This window comes from Myotis nattereri (assembly GCF_964212035.1).
Source record: "Myotis nattereri genome assembly, chromosome: 11".
Lineage (NCBI taxonomy): Eukaryota > Metazoa > Chordata > Mammalia > Chiroptera > Vespertilionidae > Myotis > Myotis nattereri.
The window spans coordinates 11538533-11566141 of record NC_138086.1 but is presented as its reverse complement, the minus strand read 5'-3'; the positions used below and the strand labels follow the sequence as shown (position 1 = coordinate 11566141).

The 27609-nt window shown below is 44.2% G+C and overlaps 2 protein-coding genes across 5 annotated transcripts in view; one reads left to right on the top strand and one right to left on the bottom strand.

Annotated features, from left to right (window-relative positions):
- Positions 1 to 27609, bottom strand: part of ST7 (suppression of tumorigenicity 7) — a 308904-nt gene that overhangs the window by 71238 nt on the left and 210057 nt on the right. For all 4 annotated transcript variants that reach the window (XM_081102061.1, XM_081102062.1, XM_081102063.1 and 1 more), the window contains one exon: positions 23992 to 24106. In XM_081102061.1, the coding sequence (XP_080958187.1) occupies positions 23992 to 24106 (115 nt within the window). The remainder of the gene's footprint in view (positions 1 to 23991; positions 24107 to 27609) is intronic.
- On the top strand, positions 189 to 2957 carry LOC308526567 (F-box only protein 31-like; the record flags this gene model as incomplete). The annotated part of the gene is given in 2 exon segments (XM_081101688.1): positions 189 to 990; positions 993 to 2957. Coding segments are annotated over 2 exon segments (1521 nt in total). The 3' UTR covers positions 1712 to 2957.

The following is a 27609-nucleotide window of genomic DNA, read 5'->3' as shown; positions in this document are numbered from 1 at the left end:
CAAAAAAGAAAGAAAGGGATCAAAGGACAGCATCTAAATAAATGGTTCTCAGCATAGTTGGCCAAAAAAATGTCCTACAATTGGCGCCTCTCTGAGGGGGCGTGGCTAGGCCCTGGGGGCGTGGCTGGACTCTAGGGCGGATTGAGCCAGTTTAAAGACCCGGCTGTGGTGGCGGGTACCATGGAGGCATGGAGGAGTGCGCTGGCCTCTGCAGCTTGGGCTCTGCGCAGGGACATCGGTGTCTTCAGAAGCGCCAGCGCCCAGCTGAGACGGCAGCGTCCGACGCCAAGCGGTGTCGTCAGGAGTGCCAGCGCCCAGCTGAGACGGCAGCGGCCCACAGCAGGCCGTCCCCGGCAGAAAAGCACGTCGAGGTGGACGAGGCAGCGCGGTGCTGTGCGGGGAGGGGAGGACTCGCGAGCCCCACGCCGCCCCCGCCCCCGCCGTCCCCGCACTGCTCGCTGCAGGACCTGCCGGTGGAGATCCTGGTGGAGATCTTCGCCTCGCTCCCCGGCCCCGATCTGCGCAGCCTGGCCCAGGCCTGCACCAAATTCCACCACACCCTGCACCCCGACAGCATCTGGCGACGGCGCTGCCGCGAGGAGTTTGGCGTCCGTGAAAACCTGCAGAACCCGGAGATGATGGGCATGTCTTACCGAGAATTCTATGCGAGGCTGTTCCCATACAGACACACTTTGGGACTGTGGCAGCTGCATTACAGCTGTAGCACACCGCTGAATGTCGCGGTGGACGGCTTAGGCATCACTGGCGGGAGGTACAGGCCTCCCCTTAAGGCCCATGTGCGGGGCCCAATACGTTTCAAGCCCGCGTTCAGAATCCGCCTGTCGGAGCGGACATCGGCCGCGGTGGAGTGCATGGAAGGCCTCCTCGGCAGGCCCCACAGCGGCCACATGCAGATCCAGGGGGACAGGCTCACCATCCAGTGCAAGAGGACCGACCACCGAACGGATTCACCAACGCGGCGTAGGGGAGACCGGGGCGGGTGCAGGAGGACGGACAGCAGTATGACTGCCTGACCTACCGCCGCCTCTACCTCCCGCCGCGCCACCCGGACCACCTCATGGGGCCAGGCCTCTTCCACCGCAAATACAACGCCTTCGGCCCCACGACCGTCATGCTCAGCTTCCACGGGAAGTACGCCAGGGTCACGAGGCTCATGGGGATCGGCTCGAAGGCGCTAGAGATCCACCTCCTGCGCCGCATCCAGCTGCGAGACGGCGAGATCTTCCGCAACTTCAAGGAGCTCACCCGCGTGGTCCCGGAGATTGACGAGCAGGTGACCCGGGAGCAGCAGCAGCAGCAGCAGCAAGAAGACGGGGCTGAGGAAAGCCAGGGCCATGGCTGGCAGAACCCTGCCCAGCCCAGCATCAGGGAGTCCGGGGCTGCAGCTTCGGAGGAGCAGCCTGTCCGGTTTGTGCTGCCTGTGGGTGTGCGCTCAAGTGACCAGAACTACCCCCGAACCTGCAGGACGTGTTTCTATGGCGTGGACATTGAGTCCTTCGCCTACCCCAGGCACTGCTGCCCCGGAGTCTTCATCCTGTCCGATGAGGACCACTTCGGGTTCATCTGGCTGGAGGAGAAATACTTCTTCTGGTACGACAGAGTCCAGGACACCTTCCAGAATGTGGAGGCGCCATCCCCGCAGGCCTTCCTGGAGATGCTCAAGGACACTCAGTCTAGTTTTATATTTTAATCTGAATAATTCTTTTTTGTTTTTGTTTTTTAATAATTCTTTACTGGCAATTTTTTCAATAGTTTTTCTTCATTTATAAATCTTAAGTGGTTTCCCATTGCTTATAAAATTAAAACAAAATCGCCAAAACCGGTTTGGCTCAGTGGATGGAGCGTCGGCCTTCGGACTGAAGGGTCCCAGGTTCGATTCCGGTCAAGGGCATGTACCTGGGTTGCGGGCACATCCCCAGTAGGAGATGTGCTGGAGGCAGCTGATCGATGTTTCTCTCTCATCGATGTTTCTAGCTCTCTATCTCTCTCCCTTCCTCTCTGTAAAAAATCAATAAAATATATTTAAAAAAAAAAAAATTAAAACAAAATCTTTTCAAACAACAACAAAAAAAAGATTCAGCTGAAATGAATGATGCTTCACTTTTTAATTTAATTTTATCTTTTATTTATAAAGAAAACTTTTTCCTTTATTTTGTTTTGCATTATTTTTTCTTTGTTCTATTTTTATTTTTTATTATTTATTTTATCTTTTAAATTTTTTTCTTTCTTTCCTTCTTATGCACTCATTCTCTTTCTACTTCCTATATACTGAACCAAGGTCCTCCCCTTATTCATTCAATTCCTTAATCTTACTTTCTGTATATAAGCTCTGCCTCTACAGATTCTGCCCCCCCCCTTTTTTTCTGGATGTTTGTTGTTTGAATTTTTTGGTTTATCTGTTTGTTCTGTGGTGTTTTCTCCCCATATACATATTTTTCTTCCTTTTTCTTCTTTTGCTTTTCTCTCTTACCTTTCTTTTTCTTTTCTTGATATCACTTTTGCTCTTTTTACTTTCTCCTAATTCTCTTTACTCTGGTGGTCACTTATATTGGGGTTATCAGTGTCATGAGTACATTTGTGTTTTGTTCCCTTTGTGTCGTGTCTTGTAGAGTGGTATTTTGTGCTGTTTAGCCAACATAGTAGAAATTGAGCCACAAAACCACACACCCTGAGAGGAGACTCCATCCATGAACAGGACAGTAACACTCAAAACCCAACTACACCAAGAGAACCCAAATAGCCCAAGTACCCTACATTACCCAGCCCAGAAGACTAGAGAGATTGTACCACTGGGTCCCACATAACATATATATATATATATATATCTGGGTGGCATAGCAATTTGATCTAATACATAGAAACAATCACATAGGAACAACAAAAATGGGGAGACAAAGAAGTAACCCCCATTGGAAAGAAAAGGAGCAATCACCAGAAAAGGAAATAAACAAAACGGAGGCAATTTGTCAGAGAAAGAATTTAGAGCAATGATTATAAGGATACTGAAAAGGATGGAAGACAAATTTAACATGTGTAAGAATCAAGAGGAAATGAAGAATGACACAGATGCAATAAAGAACACAATGGAAAGTTTCAACAGTAGACTAGAAGAAGCTGAGGAGTGTATCAGTGAGTTAGAAGATAAGGTTAAAAAAAACCCACCCAAGCACAGCAGCAACTGGAAAGAAAACTTAAAAAGCAGGAGGAGAGCCTAAGGGAGCTTTGGGACAACATGAAACAAAACAACATCCACATAACAGGGTGCCAGAGGAGAGGAAGCAGAGCAAGTAGTAGAAAATCTGTTTGAAGAAATAATGACAGAAAACTTGCCTGATATTGGGAAGAAAAAAGCCACACAAGTCCAAGAAGCACCAGAGTCCCAAACAAGATGAACCCAACAAGACGCACACCAAGACAAATTATAATTAAATTGGCAAACATCAACGACAAAGTAAGAATCTTAAAGGCTGCTAGAGAGAGACAGAAAGTCACCTATAAGGGATCTCCCATTAGACTATCAACTGATTTCTCAACAGAAACACATCAGGCCAGAAGGGAGTGGAGTGAAATATACTACAAAGCAAGGGACTGAATCCAATAATATTATACCCAGCAAGACTATCATTCAAAATTGAAGGTGAAATATGGAGCTTCACAGACAAAAAAGGACTAAGGGAGTTTATTACCACCAAGCCAGCATTTCTTGCATAAAGGGACTGTTGTAAAAAGTAGAAATAGAAAGCGAAGAAGGAACACAGGCATAAAGAATAAAAATGACAACAAACAAGTACCTATCAATAATAACCTCAAATGTAAATGGATTAAATGCTCCAGTCAAAAGATATAGGGTAGCTGAATGGATAAGAAAACATGCCCCATATATTTTCTGTCTACAAAAGACCCACCTCAAAACAAAGGACTCACACAGACTGATAGTAAAGGGATGAAAAATATTTTTCAGGCAAATGAAAATGAGAAAAAAGCTGGGGTAGCTATACTTATATCTAAAACACAGACCTCAAAGTGAAGGCCATAACAAGAGATAAGGAGGGCCACTTCATAATACTAAATGGAGCAATTCAACAAGAGGAGATAACTCTGGTAAACATATATGCACCCAATACAGGAGCACCCAAATACATAAAAAAAAATTTCTGGAAGATATGAAGGGAGAGAGCGACAGCAATACAACCATAGTAGGAGACTTTGATACCCCATTGACACCACTGGATAAATCCTCTAAACAAAAAATCAGCAAAGCAGCAGCAATCCTAAATGACTCACTAGATCAGATGGAACTAACTAACATCTTCAAAACATTTCACCACAAAGCTACAGGACATACATTCCTCTCAAGTGCACACGGGACATTTTCAAAGACAGACCACATATTAGGACACAGGCAAAGCCTCTTCAAATTCAAGAAGATAGAAATCACAACAAGCATCTTCTCAGATCACAATGGCATAAAATTAGAAATCAACTACAATAAAAACAATGAAAAATAATCGAACACTTGGAGGCTAAATAGCATGCTATTAAACAATGACTGGGTTTCCAGAGAGATCAAAGAATAAATAAAAAGAATCCTGGAAACAAATGACAATGAAAACACAACAAGTCAAAATCTATGGGACACAGAGAAATCAGCTCTGAGAGGGAAGTTCATAGCGCTACAGACCTACCTCAAAAACAAAAAAAAATGGTAATATATTAACCCTACAAATTAGTGAATTAGAAAAAGAGCAGCATGAAAAGCCAAGAGTAAGCAGAAGGAAGGTAATAATAAAGATCAGAGTGGAAATAAATGACATATAGGCCAAAAAAAAAATACAAAAGATCAAAAAAACCAAGAAGTGGTTCTATGAAAGGATAAATAACATTGATGAACCTCTAGCCAGTCTCACCAAGAAGCAAAGTGAGAAGATCCAAATAAACAAAATCAGAAATGAAAGAGGTGAAGTAACAACTGACACCACAGACATACAAAGGATTATAAAAAAAAAAATACTACAAACAACTCTACTCCAATAAACTGCACAACCTAGACAAAATGGACATATTCCTAGAAAAATACAAGCTTCCAAATCTCAATCAGTTAAAATAAAAAAACCTGAATAGGCCAATAACTACTGATGAAATTGAAACAGTAATAAAAAAAATTTTCAGCAAACAAAAGCCCTGTACAGGATGGCTTCACAGGAGAGTTTTATCAAACATTCAAAGAAGAAATAAAACCTATCCTTCTCAGACTATTCCAAAAATTCAAGAGGAAGGCACACTTCCAAGCTCTTTCTATGAAGTCAGCATTACCCCAACCCTAAAACCAGATAAAGATACTACAAAGAAAGAGAATTACAGGCCAATATACCTGATGAACATAGATGCTAAAATCCTCAACAAAATTCTAGCAAATTTGATCCAGCATTACATTGGAAAGATCATACACCATGACCAAGAGGAATTTATTCCGGGGATGCAAGGCTGGTACAAAATTTGCAAATCAATAAATGTGATACATCACATAAACAAACTGAGAGACAAAAATCACATAATATGTCAATTGATGCAGAAAACGCATTTGACAAAATCCAACAACCTTTCCTGATAAAAACTCTCAGGAAAGTGGGAATAGAGGGATCATATCTCAATATAATAAAAGCTTTATATGACAAACATACAGCCAACATCATACTCAATGAGCAAAAACTAAAACCATTTCCCATAAGAACAGGAACAAGACAGGGATGCCCACTTTCACCACTCCTGTTTGACACAGTACTAGAAGAAACAACAAGAAAGCTCACTGTATGGGAGAACATATTTGCCAATGTTATCTCCAATAAGAGTTTAATCTCCAAAATTTATAGGGAACTCATACAACTTAACTAAAGGAAGTGCTAGCCATAGCAATCAGACAAGAAGAAATAAAAGGCATCCAAATTGGAAAAGAAGTAAAACTGACATTAATCGCAGATGACATGATATTGCACATAGAAAACCCCAAAGATTCCATCAAAAAACTACTAGACTTAATAAGTGAATTTGGCAATATGTAGGATACAAAATTAATACCCAGAAATCTATGGCTTTTTATACACCAATAATGAACTCACAGAAAGAGAAACTAAAAAACAAACACAAACGATCCCATTTACCACTAGAGGCTTAGTGCACATGAAATTCATGCACGGGGGGAGGGGGAGGGCCCTCACCAAGCCTGCAGCCTCTCCAATCTGAGACCCCTTTGGGGATGTCTGACTGCTGGATGTCCCGGGGATGAGGCCTAAATTGGCAGTCGGACATCCCTCTCACAATCCTGGACCGCTGGCTCCTAATCACTCACCTGCCTGCCTGCCTGGTCGCCCCCAACTGCCCCCTCCCTGCTGGCCTGGGGACTCCTAACTGCCCCCACACTGGCTTGGTCACCCCTTACTCCCCCCCCCCCCCAGCTTGGTCATCCCCAACTGCCCCTCCTGCCGGTCTGGTTGCCCCACGCAGCCTGCTTGTTCAGTCATTTGGTCGTCCCTCACTAACCCCCTGCCAGCCTGCTTGTCCAGTCATTTGGTTGTCCTTCACTAAACCCCCTGCAGGCCTGGCCATAGGCACCCATCTTTGTGAGGGCGTGAGGGTTAATTTGCATATTACCTCTTTATTATATAGGTTTGCAACAACAACAAAAATTAAGATACTTAGGAATAAACTTAACTAAGGAGGTAAAAGACCAGTACTCAGAAAACTATAGGATGTTGAAAAAAGATATAGAGGAAGGAATAAACAAATGGAAGAATATATTGTGTTCATGGATTGGTAGAATCAACGTCATTAAAAATGTCCATACTACCCAAAGTAATGTATAGATTCAATGCAATCCCCATTAAAATACCAAGAGCATATTTCACAGACTTAGAACAAACTCTCCAAAACTTCATACGGAATTGAAAAAGACCTCCAATAGCCTTAACAATCCTGAGAAGGAAAAATAAATTTGGAGTGATCACAATACCAGATATCAAGCTATATTGCAAAGCCACAGTTCTCAAAACTGCCTGGTACTGGCACAAGAACAGGCATATAGACCAATGGAACAGAACAGAGAACCCAGAAATTGACCCTAGCCATTATGCTCAATTCGTATTTGACAAAGGAGGCAAGAGCATACAATGGAGTCAAGACAGTCTCTTAAATAAATGGTGTTGGGAAAATTGGACAGATACATGCAAAAAAAATGAAACTAGACCACCAACTTACACCATACACAAAATAAAGCCAAAATGGATAAAGGACTTACACATAAGTTGGGAAACCATAAAAATCTTAGAAGAATCCATAGACAGCAGAGTATCAGACATATGTCATAGCAATATCTTTACAGACACAGCTCTTAGGGCAATGGGACCTAAGGAGAAAATAAACAAATGGGACTACATAAAAATAAAAAGCTTCTGCACTGCAAAAGAAACTATCAATAAAACAACAAGAAAGCGTGGGAGAACATATTTGCCAATGTTATCGCCGATAAGGGCTTAATCTCTAAAATTTATAGGGAACTCACACAACTTAACAAAAGGAAGATAAACAATCCAAACAAAAAATGGGCAATGGACCTAAATAGACACTTTCTGAAAGTGGACATACAGAAGGCCAAGAGACATATGAAAACATGCTCAAAGTCACTAATCATCCGAGAGATGCAAATCAAAATGACAATGAGATACCATCTCACACCTGTCAGAATGACTAGCATCAACAAATCTATAAAGGACAAATATTGGTGAGGATGTGGAGGAAAAGAAACCCTTGTGCACTGCTGGTGGGAATGCAGACTGGTGCAGCCACTGTGGAAAAAGTATGGAGTTTCCTCAAAAAATTAGAAATGGAACTTCCATTTGACCCTGTGATCCCACTTCTAGGAATATATCCCAAGAAACCAGAAACACCAATCAGAAAGGATATATGCACCCCTAGGTTCATAGCAGCACAATTTACAATAGCTAACATCTGGAAACAGCCTAAGTGCTTATCAGCAGATGAGTGGATTAAAAAACGGTGGTACATCTACACGATGGAATGCTAGCCTATCTAATAAAATACAAAAAGGGTAATTGACCGTACCTTCACTACGCCTCCCATTGGCTAATCAGGGTGATATGCAAATTAACTGCCAAGAAAGATGGCTAATTTGCATATTGCAGGCAGGGCGGGACAGCGCTGCCATCCAGGGTAGGCTGGCCGCCAGGGCGTGCCTTGCCACCAGGGGGACCCGAGATCGAGTCGCTGAGTCCCTGGCCATAACTTGGTGTATTTCCTCACGTGTCTTCTAACGACTTTCTATCCCCCTGAAGGTGCGATCCAACACTCCGGTTGAGTGAGACGCACTGTGTGCAGTTTTCCTTTTTAATGAAGCGCGCATGTCCCGCTCACACGCTTGCGAGCGCTCCCTGTCCAGCTCTGCCCCCGCGTGTCTGCCTCTGCTCCTGCCGTGACCTCCCTTCTCATTATAAACCACCGTGTAGCCACGGCGCCGAGTTGGTGGCTCAAGTGACTGTGCTGCAGAGACGGCGGCTCAGGCATTTGGAATTTCTGCGGGAACGTCCCCAAGTCCGCCCTCGGGGGGCCTGTGCCATATGAGCTGCTGATGAGTCTGCTGGGCAGGCTCCCTCGGGCCCAGAGGGCACCGGCTCCTGTTAGGGAGGCTTTCGGGGTCTCATGACCAGATCCGATGCGTCTCTTTCCCAACGTGAAGAGGGCATCGGGGGTGTTTCTGGGAAGAGTGGTCGCACCCCTTTCCTGAAGTGACCCGGGGCCTGGCCTTGCGGGGTCAGACAGTGGGCAGTGTTCAAGTCCGGCTGAGATTTCCTCTCTAATGGGAGAGACACACAGTGCAGCTCAAGTGGCAGCTGTGGATTGGTTTTCCCGAGCTCAGTGTTTCTAACTCTGACTATTCCCAGATCAAAGAAAAAACAAAAAAACAAAAAGGCCATCTTTCCCCCAGGAGCTGGTGGGCATGGTTTTCCTGGGAACTCTGACTGGGAAGCCTTCATCTCCCCCACCCCTCACCCCCCCCCCCCCCCCACCACCACAGTCATGGGCAGAGGGCCGGGAGCTTCTATGCCTCTGGCCCCATTTCAACTTCCAAAGTTCCCCAAACCCCGGGAAAGGTAAGTGTGTGATTAGTACTCTGTAGTCTGTTTCTTCATTTATAATAAAAGTGCGCACTCCCCTTCCCCCTTGTGCGTCCTAGAGTTGAAAGCCATGGGCTTGGGGTCGGATGCCCCGACTCCAGTCCCTCTCCACCTCTGAGCATGTAACCTCCTCATCCCAAGGCGGGTACCACTGAGGCGGCAACCGCTCACAGAGCCTGCGGAGGGGCTGACCTGAGAGAACGCACCCAGAGCGAGCAGCAGCAGGCCAGGCACACGCCCTCCCATTAGTGAAAAGTGTGTCGTTTTGTGCTTTGTCCATGTTGTGCTGCCTCTGAGGCCACGGAGGAGAGGACACAGGACAAGGGTTGAAAGTTCTCACCCGATTCTGGGTCACGCCTGCCTCGGGAACGTGCCAGCCCCGTGTCCTAGGACACGCCCTTTGCTCTTGAATGTGGCTTCTTCCCCGACAAGGTAGGGGCTGAACCACAGCATCGCGATGGCAACTTGGGCTCTGAGACTCCAGACTTCTTTCTTTCCCCACCAAGCGCCCCCTTCACTGACCGTGGAGCCCCAGACGAAGACCCGATCCAAAGGCCAGAGGCAGAGACGCCTCCATGTCGGTAGGGCGACACCTCAGGGAGAGCCCGGGCCAGCAGCCGGGACCCACCCGAAGGGAAGCAGTCACATCTGGAAGCTGGAGTTGGGTTGTCATGGATCACTTCTCTCGGTGAAATTTAAAACGCAGCCAGGCATGCCCTGCCGCTGCGGGACCCGAGGGTGAATGAAAAACAAAACCCACTTTAAATATAAAGACACATATAGTTTAAAAGTAAATGAATTAAGCTGCAGCCTGTTTTGCTCAGTGGATAGAGCATTGGCCCGTGGACTGAACGGTCCCAGGTTCGATTCCAGTCAAGGGCATATACCTCAGTTGCTGGCTTGATCCCCAGTCCCTATCAAAGCATGTGCAGGAGGCAACCAATCAATGTGTCTCTCCCTTTCCCTTCACTCTCTCTAAAATTCAATGGAAAAATATCCTTGGGTGAAGATTAACAAAAACAAAGTAAATGGATTAAGTAATATTAAAGAGATTATAAGAAAAATATATTCCAAATTTTGTTAGCTGTATAATGGTTATGTTTAAATTATTAACACCTAAGAAATTGGGTGAAGGGTACATATAATATGCTGTAGTGTTTATAGTTTTTTTTACATGTATGAGATTATTTCAAATTAAAATATTAAAAAATTAAAAATTAATAAAATATTAATTGAAATGTATCTGCATTACATGAAAAATCTCCTAATTGCTTCTAGCATAATTTATTAAATTGTGCTAAAATTTACAAGGGTTCAACTAAAAAATATCTTAACTCTAAATGATATAATAGAAAATATATAATAGTGCAGTTATAAGCACTTATCTGAAAATACAAATTTAAAGAAGTGAATTTAAAGAAGGGATTAGCCAAAGAAAATATATGCACAAACCATGGACACAGACAACAGTATGGTGATGGCCAGAGAGAAGTGGGGGGCAAGAGCTGGGTAGAGGGGGCAAAAGGGGGGAAATAGGGACAACCTATATAATAATAATAAAAGGCTAATATGCACATTGACTAAATGGCAGAATGACCGGTTGCTATGATGCGCACTGGCCACCAGGGGGCAGATGCTCAATGCAGGAGCTGCCCCCTAGTGGTCAGTGCACTTCCATATGGGGGGTGCCACTCAGCCAGAAGCTGGCTCATGGCTGGCCAAAGCAGTGGTGGTGGCAGGAGCCTCTCCCACCTCCGTGGCAGCACTAACAATGTCCAACTAATGGTTTAGACCCAATCCCTTGGGGGCCTAAGCCTTTAGTTGGACATCCCCCGAGGGCTCCCTGGCTGCCAGAAGGATGTCTGACTGCAAGCTTAGGCCTGATCCCCTGGGGAGTGGGCCTAAGTCGACAGGTGGACATCCCCCAAGGGGTCCTGGACTGTGAATGGGCGCAGGCTGGGCTGAGGGACTCCTCTCGCCCGCCCCCCCCCCCCCCCCGCCCACCCAGTGCACAAATTTTTGTGCACCGGGCCTCTAGTGCTGCTATAAAAAAGAAAGAACTCTTACCATTTGCAACAGTATGGATGGACCTGGAGAGCATTATGCTAAGCAAAATAAGCCAGTTCGAGAAAGATAAATATCACATGATCTCACTCATTTGTGGAATATAATGAACAACATAATCTGATGAACAAAAATAGAGCCAAAGTCATAGAAGCATTGAACAGACCATCCAACCTGAGAGTGAAGGCAGGAGGAAGGAGGTAAGAGATCAAAGGACTTGTATGCATGCATATGAGCATAAGCAATGGACACAGACAATAGGGGGGTGAGGGCATGTGCTGGGGGGGGGGGGCGCGGCTGGGGAGAGGTCAATGATGAAAAAGTAGACTTATATAATACTTTAAACAATAAAGAATTTAAATAAAAATTAAAATAAATGAATAAACAATCCAGTTTAAAAAATGGGCAGAGGCCCTAAATAGACACTCTCCAAAGAGCACATACAGGCCAATAGATATGTAAAAAGATACTCAAGGTCAGAACCACCAGAGAAATGTAAATTAAAACCACAGTGAGCTATCACCTCACACCTGGCAGAATGGCTATGAATAATAAACCAACAAATTTTTACTTATAACTACATGCTGATCCTACAAGTGCTAGTGAGGATGTGGAAAAGAGGGAACCCTCGTGCATGCTGGTGGGAATGCAGATTGCTGCAGCCACTGTGGAAAGCAGTACGGAGGTTCCTCAACAAATTAAAAATGGAACTGCCTCATGACCTAGTGATCCACTTCTGGGGATTTATACAAAGAAACTCAAAACACTAATTTGGTAGAATATATTCACCCTTATGAATATATTCTGCAGTGTTATTTACAATTATTTTTCTTTTTTGAAGCAGCAACGTGATTCATTTGCCCATTTTTTTAATACAAGAATTTGCTTCATTGTCTTCCTGACATCCTTGATCTTTTCCATAAGAGCCAGCCCAGGGAAGGGCACTGGACTAGGCTGAGAGTCTATTACTAGAGACTGGCAGCATTTCAATCCTTCTTCTCAAATGCAGCCTAATTTTGTAGTGGATATGTCTCAAGCTGCTTGTGCCTATGGCACCAAAGATCTGAAAAGCACTGTTTTGTTGGTCTGAACAGCCTGATGCTGACAGCCTGAATACAGATTTTACTCACTGGTAGTCCTGGCATCACAAATCCCTCTTATTCTGCCTATTCCTCACGAAAAAAGAAAAGAAAAGAAAAGAAAACAGCCTAACCAAAACACAGGGTATCCAGTGACCATATCAAAGGAACTGTGATGATAGTTGAATAAGTTGTGCTATTTATAAGGCCTTAGGCAATGAGCAAGGTTTACAGAATTTTTACTTTTAACTACATGCTGATTCTATAAAACAGTATCAGCAAAAAGCTTATTCTCCAAACAGTCTCCTTATAGAGTGACTAGAGGCCCGGTGCATGAAATTTGTGCACAGGAGGAGGAGGTCCCTCACCCCAGCCTGTACCCTCTCCAACCCGGGACCCCTCAGGGGACATCCCTCTTGCAATTGGGACCACTGTCTCCTATCCACTCACCTGCCTGCAGGCCTGATTGCCCCTAACTGCTCTCCCCTGATGGCCTGATCACCCCTAACTGCTCTCCCCTGCTAGCCTGATTGCCCCTAACTGCTCTCCCCTGCCGGCCTGATCTCCCCTAACCGCCTCTGCCTCGGCCCCTGCCACTGTGGCTTTGTCCAGAAGGACATCCGGAAGATGTCCGGTCTATCTGGTCTAATTAGCACATTACCCTTTTATTAGTACAGATTCCCTAATGTGTTCTTTAGTACTTTGGTTTTCAACCTACGGAGATGAAAGTATTTCCCCCAATATTAGCAATATGTCCTGTTCTTAAGAGTATACCCTTTGCACATTACCAGATGGCAAATACGAATGCTAATTTAGGATGGGCTTGATGGCATTAGTAAAAATGGTCTTGATATAATTATTGCATTCATATAACAGTTGTGACTACAAAGAGTCCAGCTATCCTTCACAAAAAAGTTTCTGCCCCACATTTAAGACAATTACTAAATGGCCTACTGAAGTAAATATAATAAAAGAGCTTGGATTTGTAGTTCCACTGGTACAAATTGTCCCAAGTCTGAAACAATTTGTCCTTTGATCAGGAGTTAAAATCCTGGAATTTTTCTGTCACCTTTCCAAGTTTGGGAATTACTTATAGATAAAACTAAGTATTTCTGTTTTATCAATTATCTATTTACTAGAGGCCCAATGCATGAAATTTGTGCAAGAGTAGGCCTTCACAGCTGCAGCTGCCTCGATCCCTCCCTTGCAGCTGTGGCATCTGCAGCCCTGGCTTTGTCCCGGAAAGACGTCCAGAAGGATGTCTGGTCTAATTAGCATATTACACTTTTATTATTATAGATATGTCCTTTTAGATCCAAATTAATTTGAATAGCAGGCCATGGCACTGCCTTTTGGCCTTTTGGGGGGCATAAGACTGGACTCTTATTCTCTTATTTTAACTATCATTTTATTTATGCTTTTCCATTTGAACAAAATTGATTTGAGAACAATGATAAAGTTAAGAAGTGGTAATCTTGGCTCTTTTTAATAGCCAATAGTTGCTGAACTCTTACTCTGTGCTCCACACTGTTCTAAACACTTAACATGGATTAACTATTTTAGTCCTCACAACAAATTCCCAGCTGCGTGATCTTGGGCAAGTTACTTAGCCTTTCTAAGCCTCCATTCATTTCCAGAAGAAGAAACCTGGAAGGTTAAGTAATTTGCTGAATTCACTCAGCTAGTCGGGTGGAGCTGGGTTTAATCTCACCATCACCAGTGACTGCCTTTGTATCCCAGGGAGACAGACAAAAACAGATGCTCCCAAAGGTAGCTTATAGCATTCACATTCACATTTTTACTTGTTCTCTGAGATTCTTCTAAAATCGAAATGTGCAAATAATAACAAATAAGAAATGCATGAATTCTTTTCCACATTACCACCCTAATCTTTGAGGTTTAAGCTTTCAACCGAGGTGGCCTATAAAGGGAATCCAAAGATTGTAACAATGTTCATAATGGCTTCTGAAAGAAGGTCGTTGACAATAATCTTAAAAACATTTCTGTCCTTATAACAAATGTATGACTGGGGGGAAAAAAAGATGATAAGTCTCAAATTAAATGAACACCATACATCAAATCCCCTTTGTGACTAAAGAAATCAGACACAAGTTGATTGAAGATAGAAAGCCATATTGTGAAGATAGTTTCAGAAAGACAAGCAAACACAGACATACCTCTTTCCTAAGGAATGGTTAAAAAGGTATCTTAAAAGACAATTTGGCACCAATCATATTTTGCTCCATGGCTGCAGCCTGCCTACTCCATGCCTTCGTAAGAGGAGTGAGAGAGGCAGAGGAAGTCACCTCAGTAAGGCTCATGTTTATGAAAGCACATGGGCTCTTAAAGCCAGAGAGACCTGGGTTTGAATCCCAGTTCTGCAGTTTTCAAGGAATGTGGTCTTGAAAATTACTTAAACTCACAAGCCTCAGTTTCTGCATCTGCTAAAATGGAATAACCACCTCCTTGCAAGGTTATTGTGAGGGTTAAAGGTAATGTGTATAACATGTTTGGCACATGATAGTTTCTCAATAAATTGTAGCTAATTAATAACAACAAGAACCATGTTAATAAAAATAATTTAAAAAAATATTGCCAACAGCTGAGACGGTGGAAGTGTGATGGCTGAGACCATGGGCCTGGAGTCAGACCACCTCAGTTTTTACTCTGGCTTTCCTTTCCTTGTAGAATTCACCTCTTACTGAAAAAAGAATGTTCTCAGTTTATCTCTTTTCTCTCATAACATATCTTCATGGCTTTACTTTCACATCTGAGGCCCTTAATTTGAGCAAGTTACTTAACTTCTCTTAGCACCAGTTACCACAGTTGTAAAGGGGAGCTAAGAGTAACATCTACTTCATATGCTTGTGGTGAGAATAAATGAGTTCAACCATGTAGGGCTTAGAATCATGTCTGACCCTGACACATCATAAGAATGAATAAATACTAGCTATTGCTGATGCTGTTAGTTTACTCATTGTGTAAAGGACACTCCAAATCCAGGACCAACCACCCTGATAAAAATGATCCACCCAAATTGAAAATGAAAGAGTATGAAAACTCCTGAGGATGGCAAGACAGCATTTCAGACTAATGGCTGGAATAGCATAACATAACATGAGAAGTTACCTCAAGGGCAAAATCAAAATTAGACTGCAGACTACAAAGATGTGTGACCAAATAACTGGTAATCCTACTAGGGATGCATAGCTTCCAAAGTACTTCACTACAAAAGGAGTTTGTGAATATCACTTTTAAAACTCAAAGCCAAACACATACACTCACATACACAGCCCCCAGAAAACAGTGAAGAGGCAAAGGGAATACATGTTGCCTTCCTCCTTTCCTCAGAACATGATGTTTCCACACACACCCACCCTGTGTCTTGCCATATTTCTGAATCCTTTTTGTAAAGGTCAAAAAAGAAGCACTAATCTCATTGTGTCACTTCCCAACGTACCACTTAAAAACATTCAGCCACCTAGCAAAAGTAATAAAGAAGGATTGCTGTACCCATAAACCATGCAAGAAAGTTATCCAATGAGAACATTCCAATTTGCAAACATAATATATAATCCCGCTGCTTTAGATGTGGCTCTACGGAGAGGGATGGAGAGTCTGGGATTCAAAGTGCTGTGTCCAGCATGGCATGGATTAGAATGATGGCATCTGAACCAGGGTCAGGGCACCCCTACTTGCTGTCTATACTCCAAGTCCTCCAAAGCACCAACACAGGGCCAGAAAATGGGACAACTCAGTAGAGTTCCTTTGGGTCTCCAGGGAAAGCAGTGGGGATACACTTGAAAAAGCCCACTTTATGGTATGGTGTGAGAAACAAGAGGCAGGTTTTTAATAATCGTGTGTGGTTGCAGCTCACTCCTCAAGAACAGTAACTTCAGCAGCCACTTCATTATATTTCTACTGTAAGTGACACAGGTCTGAGCCAAGTCCGCACCAAAACAGAATTCAGCCGGGATTAGGTCAGCTGCAGTCTATTGACAACTGTTGAACTAACAACCCCAAAGGAGGCATCTCAGCAACAGTGTGTGTCTGCCACTAATGAGGCTCTTTTTCCATGAATAATGAATAAGAACATCATCTCAGTTGCCAGGTACACAACATAAACAAAGCTCAACACAAGGGCCTTGGTATGGTGAGTTTGACCATTTGCAACAAAGGAATTTTGCAACGTGCGAGCCAAATTCTAGAAGAGGGTGGGACAGCTGTTGTAACAAATAATGTGAACATATGTTATCAGAATCTAATAAATCAGCTTTCCGCTGTTGTGGAACAGAGGCGAGGCAATGGGATAGATAGAGATGACAGAAAGCTCCAAATGAGTTCATTTCTTTATTTTACAATCTGTCTTATAACACAAAGCTGATGACTTCTCTAATGAACTGAGATCTTCATGAAAAGAACCTTAAGAGATTTGAGATCGCAAAGGCTCTATTGGTTAAATCTTTTTTTCTTAAGCCTTGATGTATCAGGCTGAGCACAGGTTGGCATGGGATGAGAACACTGGAAACTTGCTATGTCACTGGTGGCTAAAGAGTGGCATTTGGAAAAATTCATGGTCACCTGAACCAAATGCACGGGGCTGGGTTTCTTTGGTATCAAAAGACCCTCACTGTATAAGCATTATGCCTATAAGGTAGTCTCATGACTTAGACTTCCAAAGTCAGCCAAACAGTGAGATTCCAGCATATAAACAGAACAAAAGAGCTGATGTGAAGGCCAAAGAGTCTTTAGTTTGCTTACTATAAAGTGTACCACAAACACTTTTCTCCTTTTCTAAAACTGCTTCCATGCTTGGTAGTGTGTACCTTGTCCCCCAGGGTGCTCATGTTTGCACAGGCCAGGAGACGCCATCACTGGCAGAGGGCTTATAGTATCCATCAGTGTGAGTAAGAATTAACAATAAAAGAAAACAAATGCAGTCTTACAATGCCTCTGTTTCCCTAACTGTAGGATCTAACTACAAGCTATTTCAGAGATTCCTTATAAAGAATTGTGTGTCAAAAATAAGACTCAAATGCCTGGCTGGCATGAACCAGGAGGTCACGTTTCGATTCCCAGTCAGGGTACATGCCGGGTTGCGGGCTCGATCCCCAGTGTGGGGCATGCAGGAGGCAGCCAATCAATGATTCTATCTCATCAGTGATGTTTTCATCTCTCTCTCCCACTCCCTTCCTCTTATCAATAAAAATATATTAAAAATAAAAATATAAGCCTCAAAAATATAGTTTGCTCTACATGGTGGATGATATGCTGGAAAGTTTTACCTGAATAATTCATTAAATGCACTAAAAATACTTACTAAAGAAAGAATATCTTATAAAGTACAAAATATAATCATATAAGTAATCACTCCCTAATATCCACTTTATAAGCAAACATGTTTATTTTGGACAAAGAGTTAATGAAATGAAGCAGAACAGTATGAAATTATGCAGAGATTTCAGTAAACCAGGTCATGGCGGGTAATATGTGGATAATGTTTGTAAAATTATTCAAAAAGTGATTCACAGACAATGGCAATATAAATATAATATAATCCTATCTAATAATAGAGAAACATGGTAATTAACTGTAACTTCGCTACCCTTCCCATTGGCTAATCAGCAAGATATGTAAATTAACTACCAACCAAGATGGTGGCCGGCAGCCAGGCAGCTGAAGCGAACAGGAGGCTTGCTTGCTCCAGTGATAGAGGAAGCCAAGGTTCCCCGCCTGCTGCTGCCGGCCTCTGAGCTTCCACTCTAAGCAACTATGTTGCAATTATAGAAGTTAAACAATCTCCAGAAACCTGCTTTCAGCCGTCAGAGCTGGAGCGAGCAGGACCACAACAGTGTTACAATTATAGAACCCAAACAAACCTAGATACCTGCTTTCAGCAGCGGAGGTCTCAGAGTTGGAGCCGAGCCTCAGAGCTAAACCTGGCTCTCAGCTCCAGTGACAGCCATAGAAGGTAAACAAATCCCAGAATAAAAAAAAAAGAAAAAAAGGAGAGGCTGGGAGCTTCAGTCACCTGCCAGCCTGAAAACGGCCATCAGCCCCTCACCCAGACTGGCCAAGTACCCCAGTGGGGACACCCATCCTGAAGAGGGTGTGACCAGCTGCAAACAGCCATCAGCCCCTCATCCAGGCTGGCCAGGCACCCAAGCGGGAACCCCACCCTGATCTGGGACACCCTTCAGGGCAAATCAGCCGGCCCCCACCCGTGCACCAGGCTTCTATCCTATATAGTAAAAGGGTAATGTGAAAACTGACCCTAACAGCAGAAAGACTGGGAATGACTGGTCACTATGACACACACTGACCACCAGGGGGCAGATGCTCAATGCAGGAGCTTCCCGCTGGTGGTCAGGTCGCTCTCACATGGGAGGAGCTCTGCTCAGCCACAAGCCAGGCTGATGGCTGCCAGTACAGCGGTGGTGGTGGGAGCCTCTCCTGCCTCCTCAGCAGTGCTAAGGATGTCCGACTGCAGTTTAGGCCTGCTCCCCGCTGGCAAGTGGACTTCCCCCAAGGGCTGCCAGGCTGCCAGAGGGATGTCTGATTGCCACCTTAGGCCCAATGCTCCCGGGAGCGGGCCTAAGCCAGCAGGTGGTCATCCCCTGAGGGGTCCCAGACTGCGAGAGGGCACAGGCCGGGCTGAGGGACCCCCCACCCCCATGCACAAATTTTTGTACACTGGGCCTCTAGTATAATAATATAATCTAATCTAATAAAAGACAAACACACAAATTGACTGTACCTTTGCTACGCCTTAAGCCATGCCCACCAGCCAACCAGAGCAACTATATGCAAATTAACCCAACCATGGTGGCTGGCAGCCACGGAGATGGAGCTAGCAGGAGGCTTGGTTGCTCCAGTGATGGAGGAAGCCAAGCTTCCCGGCTGGCTCTGATCTCCACTGAAGGCAACAAAGTTTCAATTATAGAAGGTAAATAAATTCCAGAATGAAAATTAAAAAAAAGGAGAGGCTGGGAGCTTCCGTCGCTGGGGAGCTTGACCAGCCTGAAAATGGCCCTCAGCCCCTCACCCAGACTGGCCAGGCACCCCAGTGGGGACCCCCACACCCTAAAGGGGGTGTGGCCAGCCTGAAAACAGTCATCAGCCCCTAACCCAGGCTGGCCAGGCACCCCAGTGGGGACCCCCACCCTGAAAGGGGTCTGACCAGCCTGCAGACACCCATCAGCCCCTCACCCAGGCTGGCCAGGCACCCCAGCAGGGACCCCCACCCTGATCCGGGACACCCTTCAGGGCAAACCAGCCGGCCCCCACCCATGCACCAGGCCTCTATCTTATATAATAAAAGGGTAATATGCAAATTGACCCTAACAGCAGAATAACTGGGAATGCCTGGTCACTATGACATACACTGACCACCAGGGGGCAGACGCTCATTGCAGGAGCTGCCCCCTGGTGGTCAGTGCGCTCCCTCAGGGGAGCTCTGCTCAGCCACAAGCCAGGCTGACGGCTGCCAGTACAGCGGTGGTGGTGGGATCCTCTCCCGCCTCCTCAGCAGCACTAAGGATGTCAGATTGCAGCTTAGGTCTGCTCCCTGCTGGCAAGTGGACATCCCCCAAGGGCTCCCCGGCTGCCAGAGGGATGTCTCTTTGCCAGCTTCGGCCCATTTCCCTGGGGAGCGGACTTAAGCCAGCAGGTGGTCATTCCCCGAGGGGACCCAGACTGCGAGAGGGGACAGGCCGGGCTGAGGGATACGCCCCCCTCCCCTGAGTGCACAAAGTTTTGTGCACCGGGCCTCTAATATGATAAAAGCCTAATATGCAAATCGACCGAATGGTGGAAAGACCGGTTGCTATGACGTGTACTGATCACCAGGGGCCAGATGCTCAACTCAGGAGCTGCCCCCTGCCCTCAGGTTCCAGGCCAGCGAAGGCGGGTGCCGCCAGGGACCCCCCGATCGCCCCACCAGTTGCCCCACATTATCGGCCCTGATTGTTGGCCAGGCCTAGAGACCCTACCCATGCATGAATTTCATGCACTGGGCCTCTAGTATAGTATAATATAATATAATAAATATAATATAATATAAATATGGCTATTGTGGCTACAAAGCACCCCCCACCCTGTGAGGAATAAGGAATTCCCCCATACCAGACCCCCAACTCAGGGTTACAGAGCTGGGAAGAGAAGTCCCCATAATTTTGGGGTGTAGAAACCAGTAGAGATTGTGGCCAAGTGACATAGAGGCTGCTAGAGACCCAAGTGTTCCTTTTAAAGGGCCAAAATACAAACTTACTCAGACTCGATCCTGCTGAGCTCCAGCCCTTGGTGGCTTTGGGGGACTCTGGGACATACAGGGAGGAACTGGATTGTCTGGCATCGGAGCAGGAACTCGAGGATGGCTTTCTCCCAGACAGGGGTGCTTCCTGGGGTCATTATTCAAGTACTGAAACCTCCCCCAGCACAGGGCTGACTGACAACCATATCTGAGTCTCCATCAGCCTGGCTCACACTTTTTGCTCCACCTGGTTATTCCCAGGCCCTACCTCTTCCCATTTACAGCCCCACCTAAGCTGCTTGCAGCAGCTTTTCCACATGAATGGCTTGTCCTGGCTCAGGCTTCAGACTTTGTAAAAATCTCTCAAACAGCTGGTGTCAGCATATTCCAAATCTATTAATAAGAGGCCCAAGACCCAGCACTAGCACCAGCCTGCCTTGCTTCACAGCCAGGCCTTGCTTGGGCACTTCCAAACCCAATACAAGTAGCAGCCATCTATAGACCTCTCTGTAGCTCCTGCCAGGTGGCCCCAGAGCCAGTGCACCAGTGGACAGTTTCAGACAATGCCAGATTACAACTCTACACATCCACAAGCGACACACTCAAGGGGTAGACGCAGTGAGCACCAAAGCCCCATTGAAGCAAGTCCTGCTCCATAGAGTGTCTCCTGCACAGCAGCTCTTCCACTGTAGTCACAGCAGGTCCTCACAACCACCTGGCCCGCAGGTCAAATCCTCCCAATGATACCAACAGCAAAAAAAGGCTCAACTACAAGACTGTACACACAGTCCATAAAGGGGCATACCTAGAGTGCTCAGCTCAGGTGACTGGGGAGGCTGAGCCACTGGGCCCTATAGGACACCTACTACACAAGGCCACTCTACCAATTCCAGGAGACAAAGCAGCTCTACCTAATACATAGAAACAAACACAGGCAAGAGCCAAAATGCAGAGACAAAGAAACATGTCACAAATGAAAGAGATGGAAGCAAGCAAACTACTGGATACAAAGTTCAAAACCATGGTTATAGGGCTACTCAAGAATCTTAATGAGAGCTTCAAGGGACTTAGTGATACTTTCAAGGATCTTGGTGAGAATTTCAAAGACATAAAAAAAGGACCAATCAGAAATTAAGCATACACTAACTGAAATAAAGAATAACTTACAAGGATTCAACAGTAGAGTAGAGGATTCCAGGAATCAAATCGATTTGGAAGATGAGGAAGCAAAAAACACCCAATCAGAAGAGCAAAAAGAAAAAGGAATCAAAAAATATGAAGATAGTGTAAGGAGCCTCTGGGATAACTTCAAGCATACCAAAGTTCACATTATAGGGGTGCTGAAGGAGGAGAGAGAACACGATATTGAAAACCTATTTGAAGAAATAATGACAGAAAACTTCCCCTATCTGGTGAAAAAAAAAAATAGACTTATAAATCCAGGAAGCACAGAGAGTCCCACACAAGAGAAACCCAAAGAGGCCCACACAAAGACAGCCAAAAGGCAGAGACAAAGAGAGAATCTTAAAAGCAGCAAGATAAAAAAGTTACAAGGGAGCGCCCATATGACTGTCAGTTGATTTCTCAACAGAAACTTTGCAGACCAGAAAGGAGTGTAAGAAATATTCAAAGTGATTAATAGCAAGGATCTACAACCAAGATTACTATACCCAGCAAAGCTATCAGTTATAATGGAAGGTCAGATAAAGAGCTTCACAGACAAGAGAAAGCTAGAGGAGTTCATCACCACCAAACCAGTATTACATGAAATGTTGAAGGGTATTCATTAAGAAGAGAAAGAAGAAGGAAAAAATAAATAAAAAATATGAACAATAAAATGTCAAATACATATCTATTAACAATCTAATATAAAAATCAAAATAAACGAACAAGAAATCTAATGAAAAACTAAACTGGTGAATAAAAAGAATCAGAGATATGGAAACATGGAACAGATGACTAATCTCAGAAGGAAGGGGAGATTAACCAAAGATCTTATATGCATACTAGCGGTGCGAGAGGGCGCAGGCCAAGCCGAGGGATCCCACTGGTGCACGGGGCCAGGGAGGGATGGGAGGTTGGCCAGCCAGGGAGGGACCACAGGAAGGCTCCAGGGTGTGTCTGGCCCATCTTGCTCAGTCCCGATCGGCTGGACCCTAGCAGCAAGCTAACCTTACCAGTCAGAGTGTCTGCCCCCTGGTTGTCAGTGCACGTCATAGCGACTGGTCAACCAGTTGACTGTCCCCTGGTGGTCAGTGCACGTCATAGCAAGCAGTTGAGTGGCCTTAGCATATCATTAGCATATTACACTTTTTTTTTTAGCATATTACACTTTGATTGGTTGAACGGATGACCAGACACTTAGCATATTAGGCTTTTATTATATAGAATATGCATTACTTATGGACACAGACAATAGGGTGGTGAAGGCCTGGGGCAGGGTGGAAACCAGGTTGGGGGGGGGGCAATGGGGGAAAAATGGGGACATCTATAATATTCTCAACAATAAAGATTTTTTAAATAATAAAAATTAAAAGAACAGGCAAACTGGAATAAGCTCACGGATGAGCACCCAGAAAGGCTAAGAGACTTCAGAGTCTCTCATGTGAAGAAACGTGGGTTTCTGCTAATGAGAAGAAGACCTGGTATGAAGGGGACATAATTTTATCTTCAAATATTTACTGAGTTGTCACAAGGGCTGTAGCAAGGGCTCAACATGACCAACAGGTAGTGGTCATAGTCAACTAATGTGGGAGCATAACAGGAGCTTCAGCAATCAGCGCTGTCCCAGTAGGGTATGTGCTGCCTACAGCGGTGCTGAGTGTTTTCTGGCCATGGAGCTAATAAAGCAGAACATTGACAGGAAGAGTATGAGGGGAATCTGCTGGGAGGGAAGGAGAGGATGTGGCACAGGGCACTCAACATTTCTGGCCCCTACTAACCATTGAATTGTAAGATTCTGTAAAAGCCATCATAAAACTGTTAACAAAAATTATCTAAGAGGATAATTAACAAAATGCTGTGCTATTTAAAATGATCCTTCCAACCTAATCTTTTTTTAATCCTCACCTGAGGACATGCTTAAAGAGAGGGAGAGAGGGAGAGAAAGAGAGAGAGAGAGAGAGAGAGAGAGAGAGAGAGAGAGAGAGAGAGAGAGAGAGAAAGAAACACCGATGTGAGAGAGAAACATCAATCGGTTGCCTTCCATATGTTCCCTGACCAGGGATTGAACCACAACCCAGGTATGTCCCCTGACCAGGAAATTGAAACAGCAACCTTTTGGTGCACAGGACAATACTCAACCAATTGAGTCACTCCAGCCAATCTAATAACTTAAATACATCACAAAGAGGAATACTCAAGTAGATTTAAAGAAAACACAAGGACTTACCATCATACTTTGCTAAGACTGCCTGAACATCAGCATATGCTTGTAGCTCCAGAAGGGCCTCTAAAAGGTTTTCGTGGATGTTGAACATACTTAACAAAGGGAACTCCTTCATTAACTAGGAAAGAAAGAACAAGGAATAATTAATATATCCATCTCATTTTTAAAAGTATAACTAACACTGAATTGTAATATATTTATGTAATATAAATGTGTAATATAATTTTAGAAGTATAGTTAATACTGAATCATACGCATTCACACTCATTATTATTTTGTAAAGCATTAAATGCTTAATTTTTTTCCCGTTATTTTAGGAAAATGGCAACTTTGAATTTGTGAGACTCTAAGATGGGAGAATATTCAAAAGAGTGAGGGTTTCATAAAAACTGAGAAAGAAAGGTGCTTAGAGGTAGTGCTCAATAATGCTGAAATACCAGAGCAGAGCGACCCAATAAAGTGAAGGTTGCAAACTCTCTCTCAGGTGTTAACATTTAAACCTCATCAGAAACAGTTTGTATGGAAGCCAGAGAACAGAAGGGGAAGCAAGCAGGCACTACTCTTTCAAGTGGAGCAGCCTGGAGACAAAGGAGAAAAAGTAGGAAAATAATGAAGGTGCTATGGACTGAGAAAATACGTAAGTAGTGACAGTGAGTGGTAGTAAAGGGGGTGGATGTTTAGCAGTCCTACCTCAATGAAACAAGAGTCATGATCATTTTCTGAGACTGAGGGAACAGGTGGCAGGGAGAAAGTTGAAAGATGGGGGGCAGAATAGTCACAAAGGGGAAAATTGCTTAAGGAAATACTCAAGCATTCCTAAGGCTATCTTGAGGGCCTAAAAAATTGGAGATGATGAATTTATAGAGGGTACAATGGGCATAATTGTCAAGTTTTAGCTGACAACTACCCAGGATCAGTAGCAAAGATGATGAGTTAGGCCAGTGGTCAGCAAACTGCAGCTCGCGAGCCACATGCGGCTCTTTGGCCCCTTGAGTGTGGCTCTTCCACAAAATACCGACTCTGCACATGGGCCACGAAGTTTCAATTGCACTGTATGTACACGCCCGCACGTGGTATTTTGTGGAAGAGCCACACTGAAGGGGCCAAAGAGCCGCATGTGGCTCACGAGCCGCGGTTTGCCAACCACGGAGTTAGGCTGAAACTAGGCACACTGATTTAGATTTAATGAATAGTCAAGGGTAAGAGTTGACAAGAATGTTTTGGTTTCTTTTCTAATAAAGATGCAACCATTGAAAAATAAAAGAGTTGACAAGAATGATGAAAGAATAATTAAAGTAGTGGTTCTCAACCTTCTGGCCCTTTAAATACAGTTCCCCATGTTGTGACCCAACCATAAAATTATTTTCGTTGCTACTTCATAACTGTAATGTTGCTACTGTTATGAATTGTAATGTAAATATCTGATATGCAGGATGGTCTTAGGCAACCCCTGTGAAAGGGTCGTTCGACTGCCAAAGGGGTCACAACCCACAGGTTGAGAACCGCTGGTCTAAAGGTTCTAGGCAGAATGGCCAGAAGGAAGGTCCAATGAGAGTTAAAAGTAGTATATTGAACTTCACTGGAAAACAAAGAGAAATGAGAAAGGACAAAGATTTCAGCGTAAAATCCTTATCTTAAAGAAAGGTAAATCTCATCTTAAGGGAAAAATAACCAGATTCTTTATAAAGAAAAAAATATATAAATGTATATGTAAATATCCTCTATTTTATCTCCTACATGAATAACTATTTTATTATAACACAATGACCTGTAAAAAAGTGGTAACTTTTTGACATCAACATCGTTAAAGCAATTGTACTGAGAGAAATTATACTAAAAAATAGGCTAATTCACCCTTATGCAAGAAATCAGTGGATCCAGTGCATTATCTATGCACTTCTTACATTAGAAACATTTGCCATATTGTTTTGTTTTTTTTTAAGCCGAGAATAATTTAGCATCTCTCAAAAAATAATTTTCCGCAACCCCAAAGAGCATTACATTACCAACGAAAAACACCTACAAACTGATTATGCATTCAATAGGACTGTCTGAAGCCCCCAGAGACAGCGTGTTATGTTTTTATTGCTAGTAAGGAAATGAATAAGACTATCACACATTGTTGATGTTCTGTAACCAATAAAAGTACTTCTTGTTCTGGTTCACTTTGATTCTGGTTGGCATCAGCCTTTGATTTTTTTCTATTTCTAATTAGAGCTTGTTAGGGTTAAAGCTCTCTGTTATTCAGCATTTGGCAATACAATAAAAACATTCTCTAAACTGTAAATTTAAACATTTACAATTTTTTTTACCAATACCTCAGGTCAAACTTCAAGGACACAAGACATATTCTGCAATTTTAAAACTGCAATTCCAAATATGAGTATGCTGAAGCTTGAAAACTCGCCGAAACCGGTTTGGCTCAGTGGATAGAGCATCGGCCTGCGGACTGAAAGGTCCCAGGTTCGATTCCGGTCAAGGGCATGTACCTGGGTTGCAGGCATATCCCCAGTAGGAGATGTGCAGGAGGCAGCTGATCGATGTTTCTCTCTCATCGATGTTTCTAACTCTCTGTCTCTCTCCCTTCCTCTCTGTAAAAAATCAATAAAATATATTTTAAAAAAAACTGAGAGGAGCCTTATTAAAATCCAGTGAGACTGTATGAACCAACATGGGGGCCACGGCTTGCGGAAACAGAACTTGAAGTAGGGTCCTAGGAGCTTGGGCAGTAGTGCTTTCATTGGAAGTTTGGACAGAGTATATCATGTCAAAAAAATCATCAATAAAAGGACTTTCATCATGGCAAACAGCAAATGTTGGAGAGGTAACTGAAGGCATATGACAATTTGGAAATCTAGCTTTGCTTGTTTAATAACAAGAAGAAAAAGTGATCTTTCCGTTGCCTCCCCTCACTCCAGCTATCACCTTGTCCTCTCTCACTCTTCACAAGCTATCTTACTTAAAAGCCATCAGCTGTACTCCCCCAGCTCCCTTTACTCCTCACCACATAGCTACAATCTGGCTGCCAGCCCACAGTTCCTCTGAATCTGTTCATCCCACGTGGAGAGGTGACTCAAATTGCTCCCATGGACACCCTCCTGTCCTCTTCCTGCTTGACCTCTGCAACATCTGACAGCTTGATGACTTTTTCCTTGAAACTCTCGTCTCCCGTGGCTTCCTCAGCACCATTATCTTCTGGCTTTCTTCTGACTTATCTCCCAGCTCCCTCTCCATTTCCCACTTGTCTGCTACTTAGGAGTAAGTACTCTCCCAGTTGTGTCCCAAGTACTCTTCTCCTGAACACCCTGATCTCAGAAGCACTCTCCTGTCCAGAGTCTCAACACCACCATCTTTGTGGGCATGGCTCCCCCATCCTCACATCCTCTCTGACCTCTCTCCTAAGTGATTATATTAGGTCAGTTTATAAACGATCTCCTGACAGTTTTACCTGAAAAACTTAATACCAGGTTCATAAATTCCTCCTCCCCAAGCCAACCCTTCAAACCTGCTCTTCCCCTTGGTATTTCCTGCCGTGGAGAAGAGAACCAGTAGCTCCCGTTACCTGCTTCACCCTACCCACTACAGTCACCTTAGAGGTCCCGAAACCCCCAAAAATGTAAA